This window comes from Pseudonaja textilis, chromosome Z (genome assembly GCF_049901715.1).
Source record: "Pseudonaja textilis isolate UNSWEBS1 chromosome Z, rPseTex1.2, whole genome shotgun sequence".
NCBI classification, from domain to species: domain Eukaryota; kingdom Metazoa; phylum Chordata; class Lepidosauria; order Squamata; family Elapidae; genus Pseudonaja; species Pseudonaja textilis.
The window spans coordinates 103,763,782-103,779,801 of NC_142008.1; the positions used below are offsets into that span (position 1 = coordinate 103,763,782).

The 16,020-nt window shown below is 42.3% G+C and overlaps 1 protein-coding gene across 4 annotated transcripts; it reads left to right on the forward strand.

Annotated features, from left to right (window-relative positions):
* Positions 1 to 1,595: 1,595 nt before the first annotated feature.
* ZBTB45 (zinc finger and BTB domain containing 45) lies at positions 1,596 to 12,351 on the forward strand. 4 transcript variants are annotated; one of them, XM_087918096.1, is made up of 5 exons: positions 1,596 to 1,667; positions 2,007 to 2,200; positions 3,041 to 3,143; positions 4,475 to 6,103; positions 11,042 to 12,351. In XM_087918096.1, the coding sequence occupies exons 4-5, from the start codon at positions 4,579 to 4,581 to the stop codon at positions 11,602 to 11,604; spliced, it is 2,088 nt and encodes a 695-aa protein (XP_087774222.1). In that variant the 5' UTR covers positions 1,596 to 1,667; positions 2,007 to 2,200; positions 3,041 to 3,143; positions 4,475 to 4,578; the 3' UTR covers positions 11,605 to 12,351. The 4 variants fall into 4 exon arrangements, with proteins under 4 accessions (XP_087774222.1, XP_087774224.1, XP_026577893.1 ...); XM_087918098.1 differs by lacking the exon at positions 3,041 to 3,143; XM_026722108.2 differs by lacking the exons at positions 1,596 to 1,667; positions 2,007 to 2,200 and adding an exon at positions 2,216 to 2,349.
* Positions 12,352 to 16,020: the final 3,669 nt, after the last annotated feature.

Below are 16,020 nucleotides of genomic sequence, written 5' to 3' on the forward strand. Positions count from 1 at the left end.
CATTTTAAGCAGCCTTTCAACAAATACAAATCTGAGAAATGCACACATATATGCACACACAACAAAGAATATATAGTGCCAATTGCCAACTGCCTTATTCTTAAAGGGGTAGATCATAATGTATTATTTAATTTAGAATATATTGTACCTCTTGTTTCTCTTTCTTATATTTAAAAACAGAATTATTCTTCCTCTCTCCTAATATTTTATTTTCCTTTTGTTTGAAATAGTTTTCCTTTTGTTATAAAAGTTATCTTGTATATCAAAATGCTGGATACTTGGAAAGAAATTTAAAGCTGTCTGTATGAAACCAGATTGATATCTGAAATTTTAACCGTAGTTATGATTTGGCAGCAAACTATTCCCAGTCCTCTTCTCCCACCCCCACTACCGAAAGGAGAGCTTCCATCTTTTGTGTGAAAAATGTAAACCAATCAGCAATTATCTTTCCTGCAGTAAATTGTATAAAAATAATTGTGCCTGATTTCTTGGGTGCTCCTTGGGCATGAAACTCAGCAGTGACCTATTCTACTTCAGTACAGAAATAAAAGTTTTGCTTTTTCTTGATACTATGTGATATTGGCTTCTTCACACCAATTTCCAGTAAATAGAAGCTATCTTGTCAAAAGATAATTTTCTGGGTGACTGACATAGCTTTTCTCTCTTTATCTAAATTATTTGACAAAGTTGCTGTTTGGAGGTAAGGTGAAATCATTGTGCAAGCCATTGTGAAATAACAAGAGTTATTTCGACTGATAGTGTATCATGGTAATCAGGCGAAGATTGTATTTATAAATAAATACATACATTCAAATAACTATGGTAGACACCTATTCTTGGATCTTAAGTTTTCCCCAATTTAATGTGGGAGCACACAATATTGGAATTTTTTATATTTAGTTGATCTGGTAACTTGAAATGTAAAAAAAATGTTTCCCCTTCTTTACAGATTTATTTTGGGGGAAGAAAAATCCAGTTCCAAGCGAGGAGAATTGCACTGGAAATAAAATGAAGGCTGACTGCAAGGGATGACGGTTTATTTGATTTCCAGAAACTTCAGTGACAGCAGCAATGTTTCTGGGGTGGAGGACAAAATGGCTGAGTGAATAGCTAGATCTTTATAGGGTTCTGGAATTTTGTGATTGAGATGCTCCAAGGGGGTTGTGCAATATAGTGAGCCTTGTGTCTTTTACTATTTCAAGGATGGTGACTTTTATATCCTAAAAGTCATGTCCTATCCTTAGAATTTGAGTGGGCAATGTAAATTGTTATTCCCATCAGCCGTGAGAGCTGTGTCTAAAGGCATTTTGTTTACAATAGAAAATTGCCCCAGTCTTTCTTAATAGGTACAAATTATCAATCTTTAAAGACTTGAGCTTTCTGCTTGAGGCTATTAAAAAAGGCCGAGGCTGCTTTCTGCCTTTAAGAACATGTTTTTCCACTTCTTTGGGGAAATATTCTATCTTGCCTCTCTTAATATTTAGAATAAAAAAATATTTTAATCTGGGGAGGGGCTTCCTACGGTGTCAAGAAAGGAGGCAGGTTTTTACCTCTGCTTTGCGGGGAGCTATTTAAACAACTTTAAATACTCCTCCCCCCTTCTGTTTGCAGTTTGAGGTAAAATTGGACAAACTTGGAGACAGAGAAAGAAACCCCATCTAGAGAAGGTTGGTCTATTTTTACCCTTTCACAAAATTATGCCGGTTAGAAATGTTAATTTACAGTTCCCGCCACTAACACGAGCAAGTTCATCATTGAAATACTAGTCGATATATCTGGAGGGCAGTTAAGTTCCGGAAGTCTAGTATGGGCAGCCAAGGTGAGCTAACAAATTTCCTCCAATTAAGTATTATTGCGACAAAAGTTTTTGTGACAGCCTATAAACGTTTGCGAAGAAAGGAAACGCTTGCCGCATTCCCCGCGCTTTCCTGCCCTTCCTGCCAAAGAAAAGCAGAAACTCTACTTTATGCAGCCCGCCCTAATCTTTCCTTTCACTAAGACCATAGATCCCAACCGGTGTGTACTGACGGATGCTGGGAATTGTAGTCAACAATGGAGACTCTCAAATTAGGGAGTCTACTCTACACTTTTTGTCTCTATGGATTCGCGGCCCGCCAACACGGCACGGTGCGGAAGTGCCAGGAGAGAGGCGACGTACAATACACGGAAGGAGGTCACCGTAGAAAGCCAGACCGGGAAGGTAGGTTTGCGGGGCTCCACCTCCAACATAAGCCACGCCCACTGGGTCCTCGCCACGCCTCTTTGTTCCCAAAGCCCCATGCCGGTTCCGTTCCCAGGTACAGGTCCTGAATGATCAGCATCCCGGACGGCTGGCTTCTCTTGGCACAGGTGCGGTAGAGCTTTAGATGCTGACTGTTGTGGTTCGAGGCATGGGGCGGATGCGGAGGCAGAGTTCAACTCCGGAGCTTGTGCAATCATGAGAATAAAGCGCATAGCTCTGAGTCTGCGAAGAGTGTATTTCACTAATCAAACTTGAAATCCAATAACTACTCCTATTATTTAATTACTCACCCAGGAGCTGGTCCAATATCCAGGATCATTTTGTGCCAGTGTGAATAATCTATCTATCTATCTATCTATCTATCTATCTATCTATCTATCTATCTATCTATCTATCTATATCATATATCATATATATATATTTGCTGGATAAGGCCCAAACGCAGTAACCAGAGATAGAAACTTTCTGTGCATAAAAAAGTAAGTCAGGACTTTTTAATTAGCCCCAGCATTTCGGAGTTATTCCTGGTGGCTTTCCTGGCAGACTGTCTTTTTCCCCCCTATAGACAAGATTAGATAGAGTATCAATTTCTTTTTCAGTAGGCAGCATGCACTGTATGTAGTTGCCCAGAAAAAAACTTTTTAAGACCACTCCATTTTTAAAGGGCTTGAAATCACCTCATAATATCCTCTCTAGTTAGGTTTATGTTTGCCTCTCAGTAAGATTACAGTTAAACAATTCTATCTATAATTATCTGGTTGCCTGTATTTTTAAACAAACTGATTTTATATGTTGCAGTTTTGCCTGGATGTCCTGTATACGTGTTGGAAATACAACTCCTAGGTTTTCTTATAGTTACATTGCCTTCGTACATCTGGAGATAGCAAGGTTGACAAGGCAGGTTTGTACTTATTATTTATTTCCTATAACTATTTTGCAGTGTTTGCCCTACTGTTCATCCATACTTACTGTATATGAATGTTTGAAATCTTAGATTTTTATTACTCTGTGGCTTTTGGGTGGTGTATAGATTTACATATGCTAAGATGTTTATTAGACTTACATACTCAATTAAGTAGTACATTTTACATTTAACAAAACTTCTGTCACACTTGATATTCAAGGTTATGGCAAGATCTGATGTCTTTCAGTCTTTCCTCTCTGAAAAGCCTCATTGATGAGCAAATTCCCACCAAAGCAAATTTCCATCAAAGCAAAACTAGAATTTGAAAAAGCAAAATTGGAATTTTTTTAAATGACTGGTTGGACAACTTTCTCATTATCTCTTGCCTGGACTCTTATTTGGAAATACTAAAGTTGGAAACTGAGATTTCCTCCTTACGTTGCAGAATATGTACTTATGTACTGAATCATTGATCCCCCTCCACCCGAAAATGAAAATTCCCACATATAGTGAGGGAATGTGTGACCAAACTAGCCACTGAGCTATTTTTCTCTATTAGTGATAATTTGATTATCTCTGTTAATCAATAATTTGATTCAGTCAAATAACTACTGGTGGCTCATGCAGATATACAAATGCTGCTTGTTATTGCCTTCTGGAATGTTGTTTTGATCTCTCATTCCAGTTTATAGTTTTTGGCTTTACTGTCGTCCAAATATTAATAAGATCCACTCTTGCTTAACTTTTCCAGATTAGATAAAGTCTCTCAGGCGTTAAGCTGTGCCCAGTATTACACAATAAGATCCTGTTGTACCATGTCAGCTCTACCACGTGGAGAATAGGATAGGATAGGACAGGACAGGACAGGACAGGACAGGACAGGACAGGACAGAATAGAATACTTTATTGGCCAAGTGTGATTGGACACACAAGGAATTTGTCTTGGTGCAAATGCTCTCAGTGTCCATAAAACATAAGATAATTCTACTTTATTGTAAAGCTACATTATCACAATTCACTCTCCACATCCTTGTCTCCTTTACAGTGTGAGAAACAAGAAGCCTTGTGAGTCTCTTGCCCACCCACTATCCAATTGCAATCTATGCTATCTCTTTTCTGATTGTCCGAGGTTTGTAAAATGAAGCCCCAGATTGTTGGGAGCAAGATGCTGACTCTGTAAACTGCTTAGAGAGGGCTGTAAAACACTGCGAAGTGGTATATAAGTCTGAGTGCTATTGCTATCAACTTATCCTTGATTTACGATTGCCAAGTTAATGTTAGCGTCTGAGGCATCTCTGATAATTTATTTCTCTCCAATGTTGTTGCAGGATTTCTATTAGAGATTCTCTTGCCTGGGATACTTGTTTGTGATGCAAAGTATATTTTGAAGGCTCTAGAGCTGTAAAGGTTCCAGTGTGGGATACAAGACAAAATGGCCGAAGCTGTTCATTATATTCATTTGCAGAACTTCAGCAAGTCTCTTCTGGAGACCCTGAATGGGCAACGTCTAGGTGGTCATTTCTGTGATGTGACAGTACACATCCAGGAGGCCACCCTGCGAGCTCATCGGTGTGTACTGGCTGCTGGAAGCCCCTTTTTCCATGATAAACTCTTGTTGGGCTACTCGGAGATTGAAGTACCCCCCGTGGTCCCCAGCCAGGTAGTACGTCAGTTGGTGGAGTTTATGTATAGTGGCTCCCTGGTGGTAGCCCAGTCTGAAGCTCTGCAGATCCTCACCGCTGCTTCCATCTTGCAAATCAAGACTGTCATTGACGAATGCACACAGATCATCTCTCAGAATCGCAGCCCAAAACCTCCCACTGTTGCTCCAGCGGTACCCCTCTCCCTTCCCAGAGTTCTGCCAGGCAAGCCCCCAGAGCAACAATCCAAAGAGGTCATTGGCAGCCTCTCACGACCAGGTGACCTTGACGCTGCCCACCTTGAACCCCCTAAGCTGCTTTGTGCCTCAGAAGTGCGGTATAAACTGCGAGACTTGCTGTCCTCCCAGCACAGAGAAGCTCGGGCAGCTGCCTGTGAGGGGACCATAAGTGAAGGAGACACAGGAGGTTCCTACCTGCACTCCACTGAATCTGCCCCCAGTTGCCATAGCCGCAAGCAGCGCCAGCCAGTGAGGCTTCAGCTGTCTGAGACAATGCCAGTGATAATTAAAGATGAAGAGGAAGGTAGTGGGGAAGGCCCAGAGGGGTCGGAGACAGAAAGAGAGGCCAAACTGAGCTGCTTTGTTGAATGCAGTGGGAGCGGCCCTTTTGCTGCTGACTTCAGTGACCAGGCAAAGGACTCTGGGGGTAGCAGTGGAGCAGACCGGAAGGAGAGCCTCCACTTGGACTATGCCACCCCAGAAGGTCAGGATTTCTTTGGAAATCAGGATGTCTTTTCCGAGTCCTTCATCCCATCCTGGCAGGGAGAAGAGAGTGGAGAAGAGGCTACAGTTTCCACCACTCGAGATAGAGAGAAATTCCATCCTGATTGCAATGTGGAGGCTTCCAATCTGAGGAACTTAACAGGAGAATTCAAGCAAGACCTAAGTGGCTCCACCTCTGGGTTTCCACCCCGTAGCAGCAGTGGTGGGGCTGAGGGCTTGACCTTTGTCTCTTCCCTAGGCATCCAGCGGGAGCTCAAGGCAGAAGTCACTAATACCAGCACAGTCACCAGTAATACCAGCATCTTCCAGTTCCATCTGCCCCAGCCTGGTGGCGTAGCCCAGACCTTCTACAGCATTCAGCAGCAGCAGCAGCAGCAGCAGGAGTCAGGTGCCAGCAATATGATGCAGCTGAGCCCCAACACAATGGTCACCAGTGCCCTTCATTCTGGGGAGCAGCAGCAGAGTCAACAGCCTGGAACCTCCCGCTGCCTGGAACCTTCCTATCAATGTAGCCACTGCCAGAAAACATTCAGCTCTCGGAAGAACTACACCAAGCATATGTTCATCCATTCTGGTAATGAAATCATTAAGCTTGGGAAGTGGGTTGCCAGTGCTGGGGAAGAACAAGGCTGGGCCTCAGAAAATATCACTGTTCAGTGGTTGAACAAGGTCATGTTTTTCCTACTATTTTGAGGGAATGGTAAATGAAGGCAGACACAAGGAGCTGGCCCTAGACTAGAGCAATGATTCTCAACCTGGATAGTTAAGATGTGTGGACTTCAACTCCCAGAATTCCCCAGCCAGCATGTGCTGGCTGGAGAATTCGAAGAATTAAAGTCCACAAATCTTAATGTTACTCGGGCTGAGAAACACTGCACTAGAAAAAAAGAACATTTCTTGCTGGTTTCCCAAAAAAGTTGTAAGTAAATACATGCAACCAGGAAAAATGCACACAAAAATACAAACAGAGCCACAGATATTTAAAAATAAAGCAAACCGTCGAACCAATACAGGTAGTCCTTGGCTTAGAACCATTCATTTAATGACCAAAGTTATAATGGCACTGACAGAAGTGACTCATGACTGTTTTTCACAGATAAAATCATTGTCGCATCCATATGGTCGCGTGATCAAAATTCGTGCACTTGGCAACTGGCATGTATTCATAATAGTTGCATTGTCCCAGCGTTATGCCACCTTCTGCAATCTGACAATAAAAGTCAATAGGGAAGCTAGATTCCTTTCATGACCCTGTTACTCGCTTAACAACCATAGTGATTCACTTAACAATTGTGGCAAAAGTCTGTAAAGATTCTCAGTCATTCAGGTCATGGTTTTCCCAAAGGTGCTTTTTTGGGAGGCAACTGGACTTTCTTGTTTTTTCTTTTGAAGACGTTTCACTTCTCATCCAAGAAGCTTCTTCAGCTCTGACAGGATAGTGGGGAATGGAAGGATTTATATTCCTTAAAGACAGCTGGTTGTTTGTGTTCTTTTAGCGAGTCATTGAGGGACAACCATGACCTGGATGACTGAGAATCCTACAAACATTTAGTTATACAATTTGGGGTGAACATCCTTTGAATGGTGTGGGAGTAGGAATGGATTTCCAGAGGAAAAATTACAGACCACAGGAACCAGGAGCACTACTCGGGTGACTGTGAGGACACAGATAAACCTACAAATGCTTCAATAACCTAAAAAGGATGCAAAGCAAAACGCCTTCAAAAGAAAAAACAAGAAAGCCCAGTTGCCCCCTGAAAAAGCACCTTTGGGACAATTGTGGCAAAACTCACTTAACAACTATATTGCTTAGCAATGGAAATTTTGAGTTCAGTTATGATTGTAAGTCGAGGACTGCCTGTAATAATGTGCAGATTGATGAAAGTTAGAAAATAAAAACAAACTAAATTGCCCAAGTCACACCTAACTCAAATTTTACTGTTGAAATACAAATGATAATGGAAAGAAAGTAGGATTGGCTGTTTTGATAATAAATGTTTTAAGGGGAATGGCTGAGTGAATGGAGGAAATGCAAGAAACTTGATGCAAGAAGCTTCAAGGCGACAAAATCTGGTTTCTTGCAATTGCTGCAATGTCTTTTCCTGTCAAAGTTTTGCAATTTCCTTCTCCGCTGACTTCCTGTTGGAAAACCAGTATTGGATATTGAAATATTTGGGTCTTAGGGAAGCCAAACCAACTTGATATTAGTTGTTTTGTGCACAAATTCCTTAAATTGAGAGCCATCAGACATGGATCAGTGGAACATATTAGCAAACCTCATAGGGGTGGGGCAAAAGGAAAATTGGTACAGTTAAAACAAAAAGTGAGTGAGTCCCAAATAAAACACAGTGTGTGGCTAAAAACCCTTTCCTAAATTTTCTCAATTCCACCACTTTAACTAAACGTAGTAATTTCATTTAATTTTCAATTAACTTTGGACAAACTTGGTGACTACTGTTGATGGAATTTGTTTGATTTTAGGATAAGCCAGTATGACTGGGTCAAATAATCATGATTACAAGCATGGTTATTGCGATTCAAAGTTTTTTATTACCATTTCTGTGGGCATGGCTTGGTGGGTGTGGTTATGTGGTCATGTGACTGGGTGGGCATGGCCAATTTAGCAGTCCATTAAACAATACACAGCAGTCCACTTTTCTATTCTTTTTAATGAAGTTTTTGCTCTAGGGTTTTTTTTTTACTAGGGAGGAGAGGTTGGGAATGCCTGGGAATTTCTGGGAATTTCTCCTCTGTGTTAGAGGCACCAAAATAACCAAGATTATATAAGGTCTCTCCTGCTGGAGCAGGGGGTTGGATTAGATGACCTCCGAGCTCCCTTCCAGCCCTGGATTGCTGTGCTGTTTCAAAGCATCCTCTGAATCTGCGTCTAGGCCAGGGTTTTTATGATCCTTTCTTCTGTCCATCCATCCATCCATCCATCCATTCACTTTCCCTTCCCTTCCCTCTTCCTCCCTTCCCTCCCCCTTCCCCTCTTTCATTCATTCTCCCTTCCCTCTTTCTTCCCCCCTCTCTTTCTTTCCTTTTCTTTCTTTCCTTTTCTTTCCTTTTCTTTCCTTTTCTTTCTTTCCTTTTCTTTCTTTCTTTCTTTCTTTCTTTCTTGAAGCCCCCCGTTTTGGGCCTAGCAGCTCTTCCTGCAACCTCCTGGGAGTCAAAATAGGACACAGGCCCACCCCACATCTGTCCTGCATCCCGTTTTGGGCCTGGAGGGCCTCTCTGCAGCCTCCTGGGAACCAAAACAGGGTGTGGAGGGGGCTGCGCTGCACCCCTCGTGCCCCATTTTGGGCCTAGCAGGCCTCCCTGCAGCCTCTTGGAGCCAAAACTGGGGGGCACACCGTACATACCACTGTGCCCCGTTTTGGGCCTAGCAGACCACCCTGCAGCCTCCTGGGAGCCAAAATGGAGCATGGGGGACCCTGCACTTCCTGCAGGCCATTTTGGGCCTAGTAAGCCTCCTTACTAGGGAGCCAAAACGGGGCGTGTGGCTATTTCTGCAAGGGGAGAGGAGGGGCAGAGGTGGTATTTGCTAGTTCTACGAACCAGTCAAAATTTCCATTACTGGTCTGCCAGAACCAGTCAGAATCAGTTAAATACCAGCTCTGGTTACAAGAAGCCAGTCTTAGAATGCAAATGAATCTTAGCACAGATCGCTACAAACACAGCATTACAGTCACTAGGACAGTAGTGACTAACCTTTTTGGGCTCCTGTGCCAAAAATTGTGCGTGCGCTGGCATGCTCATGCTCGCATGCCAGCACCCAGAAGGCAATGTATTCCCTCCCACACACACACTCTCTATGCATGCACACGCAATCTCCACCCCCCCACACCTCCTGCTGCCCCTTTACCTGCACTATGCCTCACAGCTGATTTTCGGCCAATTTGAGGCCTTTTTCGGCATCCCAGAGGCTTAAGGAAGGCTTCTGCAGGCTTTGCAGACTGAAAACTAGCCTCGTTTCGTCACTTCCGGTATTTTCGAAAAAACAGGAACTGATGAAACAGGGCTAGTTTTTGGCCTGCAAAGCCTGCAGAAGCCTTCCTCAAGCCTTTGGGAGGCCGAAAAAGGCCTCAAACAGGCCGAAAATCAGCTGTGAGGTGCGCACATGCTCAGTGAGGTAAGTTTGCCTGCAGCTCGAGTGCCGGCACAAATGGCTCTGTGTGCCACCTGTGGCACGCATGGCATAGGTTCGCCATCACGGCACTAGGACATAGCTGCTTTGAGCTGCAGACAGGGATGAAAATTACATCTCAAAATTTTCTGAAGACTCTTTTTTGCCTTTAATCCAGATCATTATAATAATTAGAGAGCCTACTTGATCTAATAAGTGAGGAATGAGGAAACCTATTAGGCATGGGTGTCCTTGAACCAGACACTCTCAGCCCTAGGAAGCAAGCAATGGCTTGCCAAGAAAATTTGTCCATTTAATAACCATTTAATTACCTGAGGGCAATATAAGTAGCCCTCAAGTTAATGATCAGTTGCTTAATGACCTCATACAATCAAAACAGCCTTAGACGGTGAAACATCATGCCGTTTTACAATCCCCAAAGGATTATATGCGTGGGTAGATTTTCTTCCCCATATCCAACATGCTAGAACAGGGCTGTCAAACTTCCAGCCTGTGGACTGGATGTGTTATGTGCTGGCCATGCTCATGCCCAGTTTAGCTAAATCAGTTTGTGGGGAAAAGGCCTAATACATCACATGACGCTGCCCTGGCGATGTGAGTTTGACAACCTAGTGCTAGAAGAATGGAGCTCAAATATGGCAAAAACACTAGCAAATGCCATCATTCTTGTGATTGTTATCCCCAATGGGATGGGGAGAGTGCCCAAGGCTCCCAGGGGAGGTGGGAGGCACAAACCCTTTTCCCAGCCCACAGTGACCAGGAGACCCAAGCCCTCTTCCACTTAAAACACACATGGCTGCTTAATGACCACAACTGGGAGAATCTGGATTGCACCATTGAGCAAAGTGGTCATGTGGCATGTCACTTAATAACTGCTTCACTCGGCATCCAAGATTCTGGGCCTCCCAGAATTGTGATGGGTAGAGGGACAATCTGTATACTGTACAGTGTAGGTCGTGGTAATTGTCCTAGATAACCACAGTGCCTCCCTTGTTACTCTATTCAGTGAAATGATCTCTGCATTGCAAAACAGACAAGGCAGCTCTTTATAGCTGTGAAGAAAACTTGTTTTTCTGAGACCCCAAGAACTGCAAAGAGTAATGCAGTGATTTCAGTGAAATTCTTGGAAAGAAGGCCTTTGTCTTTTTGTGTTGCTTTTGCACTGGGACTAAGTTTTTAAAAAATAGATGTGATAAACTAAAGGAAGGTTTAACAGGCCTCCATAATCTGGGGGTGCTTTGGGATTATAAAAGGAGGGGTATCGGTTGGTTTCTCCCCTCCCTCTTCCCATTGGGGAGCAACTTCTTTGTTAAGAAAGAAAAATTTGGCCCTCTCAACTAGCCTGCTGTGCTGTTCCCTTTCTAGGTGAGAAGCCCCATCAGTGCAGCATTTGCTGGCGTTCCTTCTCACTGCGGGATTATCTGCTCAAGCACATGGTGACCCACACTGGTGTGCGTGCCTTCCAGTGCTCCATCTGCTGCAAGCGCTTCACCCAGAAGAGCTCCCTCAACGTGCACATGCGCACCCACCGCCCTGAACGCTTCCAGTGCTGCATCTGCAACAAATACTTCTCTCACCGTACTCTGCTGGAGCGTCACATGACCACCCACACTGCCTGGAAAGGGGGCCCATCAGATGCCCCCGGGGCTCTTGTCACATCCTCCTCCCCAGCAGACTGGAAGGAGAAACCGAATGTTGCCACCACGGCTACTCCTGCTGCAGAGGCAAGCATCATCCCTGCTCCTGTGGCCTGGAAAGCAGGGGAGCCGTCTGCTGAGAGCACCATCAGTGGTTGGAAGGCAGGAGATCCGAGCCAGGCAGAAAGTCGCCTAGTAACCTGGAAGGGAGAAGCTACCGGGGAAAACGCCATTACAGCCTGGAAAGGAGATCCTACTTCGGAAACCTCCATGCAGCCTCATACTATTTAGAACATCTGGGCCTTTTTTGCTGCTTGATCCAACCCTTGTGGCTTATGGAGATAGGTGGCATCAAGGCTTACTTTGAGTCCTTTAATCTGGAAATATGTCTGCTGTGGTATCTTGCAAACTAGAAAGTTGCTTTCTGGGTACCACTGTGATTCTACAAGGGATAGTGCCACCACAGGCAGACCATACAATCTGATGTAGAAGGACACAGATGGAGAGTGTCCAATGGCTGCCTCTAGTCTGCCTGTAGTGCAATAGTACAGCATATGCTTTGCATGCTGGGATATAATCTCCCAGAAATATCTGACTACATACGGGACACTACATTAACATTTGGCTTTTCCCAACAAGGCAGTTCTTAGATAAGGCTGCAGCAACAAATAACAAGCACAATATTGTGGGGTCCCTGGTGCTCTATGAGCTTAGTTGTTTTCTTGCAGATGGGCAAAAAAATAAACTAAGAGAGCACTGAGGACACCCCTCCCCTAGTTCAACCCTGATCTACAAATATTCTCTTGTATTGAAAGCACAATATTCTCTGTTTGTAGCTAATGTATTACTGACTTATATTTTTAAGCCAGTTTGGTTTTATTTTGTTGAGAAGGTTACCAACACCTTTTTCATTTTGTTTTCTTTTTCTATCTAGAAATAAAGCAGTATGTGAATCGGTCTGAATTTTAGAGTAGTAAGACTGTGATGAAATTGCTGTAGATGGACTCTTAAAATAACGGTGGCTTTTTGAGCACACATACTAGTAGTTCTCGATTTACAATCATTCATACAGTGACCATTAAAGTTACAACAACACTGAAAAAAGTGACTTATGATCTTTTTTCACACTTAGGACTGTTGTAGCATTCCCATATTCATGTGATCAAAATTTAAACACTTGGCTACTGGCATCTTTTTATGACATTCACGGTGATTCACGTGATTTCCTTTTGTGATCTATTGACAAAGTCAAATAAGCCAAATTTCATTTACTAACTATTACTAACTTAACAACCGCAGTGATTTGCTTAACTGTGGCAAGAGAAGTTATAAAATGGGAGAAAACTCCTTTAACAACTCTCTTGCTTAGCAACAGAAATTTTGGGCTTACTTGGGGTGAAAAGTTGGGGACTGCCTCTGTAGCATGGAAAAGCATGAAAAATTATTATATTTCCACTTAATGGGATATCAAAGAACAGAGGTTGGGAAATCTGCACCTGAGATCCTGGAAGGCAGTAATAAGATATGGTATTTGGACTACATCGATGATAGAAGTTCCCTAACCATGTATATAAACTGCAGATCTCAATATACCTCATGGCTCATGTTGCTGGCAATTCAGTGACATTGGGCAGATCCCAAATGTCTTATATGTTAATTGATGTAAAGTAGTGTCTTACGTTTGCATGTCTGGAATCAAAACTCGCTTACTTGACAGGAGAGTCAGAGAGCTTCTTTCTAGGGAAACTGTCCTGCCATGCAGATGGAAAAATGCAACCTGTTTCTCCAAACAAACAATGGTTGGGTTCTGTCAGTCATATCACCTTTTGCTTGCTGTTCTTCAGTTCACCAAAGGGAGAGGTTGGTGGTGGTGGTGTTTTTCATTTCAGATTCAGTGCTTAATTATAGAAACAATGGATTGAGCAGGCAGAGAAGAATGCTCTTGGCTTCGTACTCAACAAATGGAGGCATCTTGATTTTGTTTAGGTAATTATAATAGTAAAATAAAACAAACATATTTGAGTATCTGCTCCATTAACAGAAGATTTATATGTCAGGAAGTATGTCAATAATAAAACGTTACTGGAACAGAAAGTAATATTTTGCAGACCATCCATCCCCTACATTGCACTCCAAGATCCTTCAATCACCAGCAAAGTTCAATAATGTTTTGGCTCACACATCTCACAAACCATAGCTTGTTATATCCCTAGTTTGTTGATCCAACAGAGAAGCAACATAATCATAGGTGTTGTTTTTTTACCAACTTCTGATGTATTTGCTTATAGCTCCCTGGGCTTTGCAATTCTGCAAAGTTTTGGCGCATGGCCCATAGACAAACTCATGAAAGTACAAATAAGCTACATGGTTTCATTTCATATATTCATTTCAGAACTGTGGCTTCAGTCAGTAGAGGTAAAACAGTTTCCAATTGTGATTTATCAAATAACCTCTGGTCCATTTTAAATATTGGATGTTAGCCAACCCCAGTCTGTGTGTGCTTATGGACTTTAGTGGTATGTTAGAATAGTGATGACCAATTACTCAGATGGCTTTAAAAGGCAGTTGAATGAATACATGGAACAGTGTTTCTAAACCTTTTGGACATTGGAGAGCCAATTTGGCATACAGAATGAGATGCTGGCCTAAAAACCAGGGGACTATGAGTTCTAGTCCTACCTTAGTCATGAAAGTTGGTGGGGTGGGCCAGTCTCAGCCCAACCCACCCATTTCACAGGTAGTTGTGGGCAAAATAGAAGGAAGGGGTATTAGGTAAATTTGGTGCCTTGAGTTATTTATGAAGTAATAAAGGTGGGATTAAAAATCTAATAATTGGTGCATTCATCTTTGCTTCATGACCTTGGTAGCTTTCAGTACCATCAACCATAATATCTTTCTTGGCTGGCTGCATGGTTGAGTTAGGCAAAACAATGTTGTGCTGATTCTCCTTCTGCCTTATAGTATTATAAGGTTTCAGTCACTATTCATTAGAAGTGAGAGATGCCCCTGGCTCCTACATTGTGGGGTGCCACAGTGTTCGGTATTTTGTCTACTTTTCTACTTCTATTTAATTTCTGGATGAAATCATCTATAGCTATAGGGTATAGTATTATCACTATGCTGATGGTACCCAGCTGTATATCTCCACCTTTTGGTAAAGTATTGGTGTCTTTCTGAACTCATGACTCCTGCTTGATGAGCAGATGGCATTCGTGACTTAAGCTTATGTGCCAATTATGCCCATTCTGGATCATATGGCACTAGCTCAATCACTCATGCCTGGTCACTTTTTCATGGGTGACTAATGTGTTTTACAAGGATTATCCTTGAAGATAATTCAGAATATTTAGCTAGCATAAAATGTGACAGCATGGGTATTTATGTGCATATCTAGATCAGTGCATGTTACACTTTGGCTCTACAAGTCACATTAGTTATCAGTTTGCTTCTGGGTTCAATTAAAGATGTTGGTAATGTTCAGAATGCCTTATCTGGCATGGGCACCTAATTACGTAAGCAATTGCCTTGTCCCAGTTATATCTGCCCATCCCATCAGATTCTTCAGGAAAAGCATGTGAGGAATGCCAGTAGGCCTTAATTCATGTTCTCCTGCCTCAGCAATGCACAATGATTTTGCTTTGAAAGCTATACTTATAAAGAGGAGAAGCCACAATGGCAACTGAAGACCAACTGCCTCTGGGGCTTCCAGGGATGCACCTGATTAGTCTGATGCTGTCAACAGAAAGTGTTAACTTTTTAATAGCATCCAAGTTTAGTTAATTAATGAACTGCTACTTAAGTAGGAGGGGAAGCATGTACGAAAAGTCTTCCCCTGGAGCTTATTTACACTCCAGGCTAAGAAATATCTAGAGTCATTTTTTTAATTAATCCCCAAGCAAGCTGTGACAATTAGGGCTCACCATCCTCAATTCTCTACATTATCATATCCCTTTTGGGAACATCCTTAGGGAGGCTTATAGGAAGAATAAAGGCCATAAAACTGCAGCCTAGCCATCTCTCAAGTGTGGTTTTACAAGATAGAGCATTGGGATAAGAAACAACAAACAATTTGCAAAAAGATAACAAAAGCCCCTCCAGGTTGTGTTCACACAATATTTGCTTAACCATTAAATAATTACCCATATTTTACCATTCAATAGCTCAATTCTACATAACAGACTTGGTTGGCCTGACACACTAATATGGCTGGCTAATTTGTAGTTTAGCATGCCCTATGAGCACAACGATGGGAAATAAAAGTCAGGTTATCTAGTATTTAACCAGCTGGTATTATACACTTTTTTATTTTATATAGTGTTGTAAACGGATAGAAACTATAATAGCTGAGTTTGCATGTTGCATTAAGCCATACAATATTTGCTTAACCATTAAATAAGTACAATTGGCTGGATTCATATGACATGCTAAGCAAGTACAATGGGTTCCCATAATGCATGAGGTTAAAACCAAACAAACTATGTTAGCATATTATGCAAACATGGTCAGTAGATTTTCATTTTCATTTTACAATAATGAAAAGGCAGAGTGGCTAACGAAGTCTAGGAGCATATATATGGATAGGGATAAGTTTAATTATTTTCCATAGCCTTTTTATAGGAGGAAAATTATTCTACATTCTCTAGGATGGGTTTGTATGATAAAGTCACCAACACAACACAAGTGGGGGGTGACTTTAAAAAAAAAAAC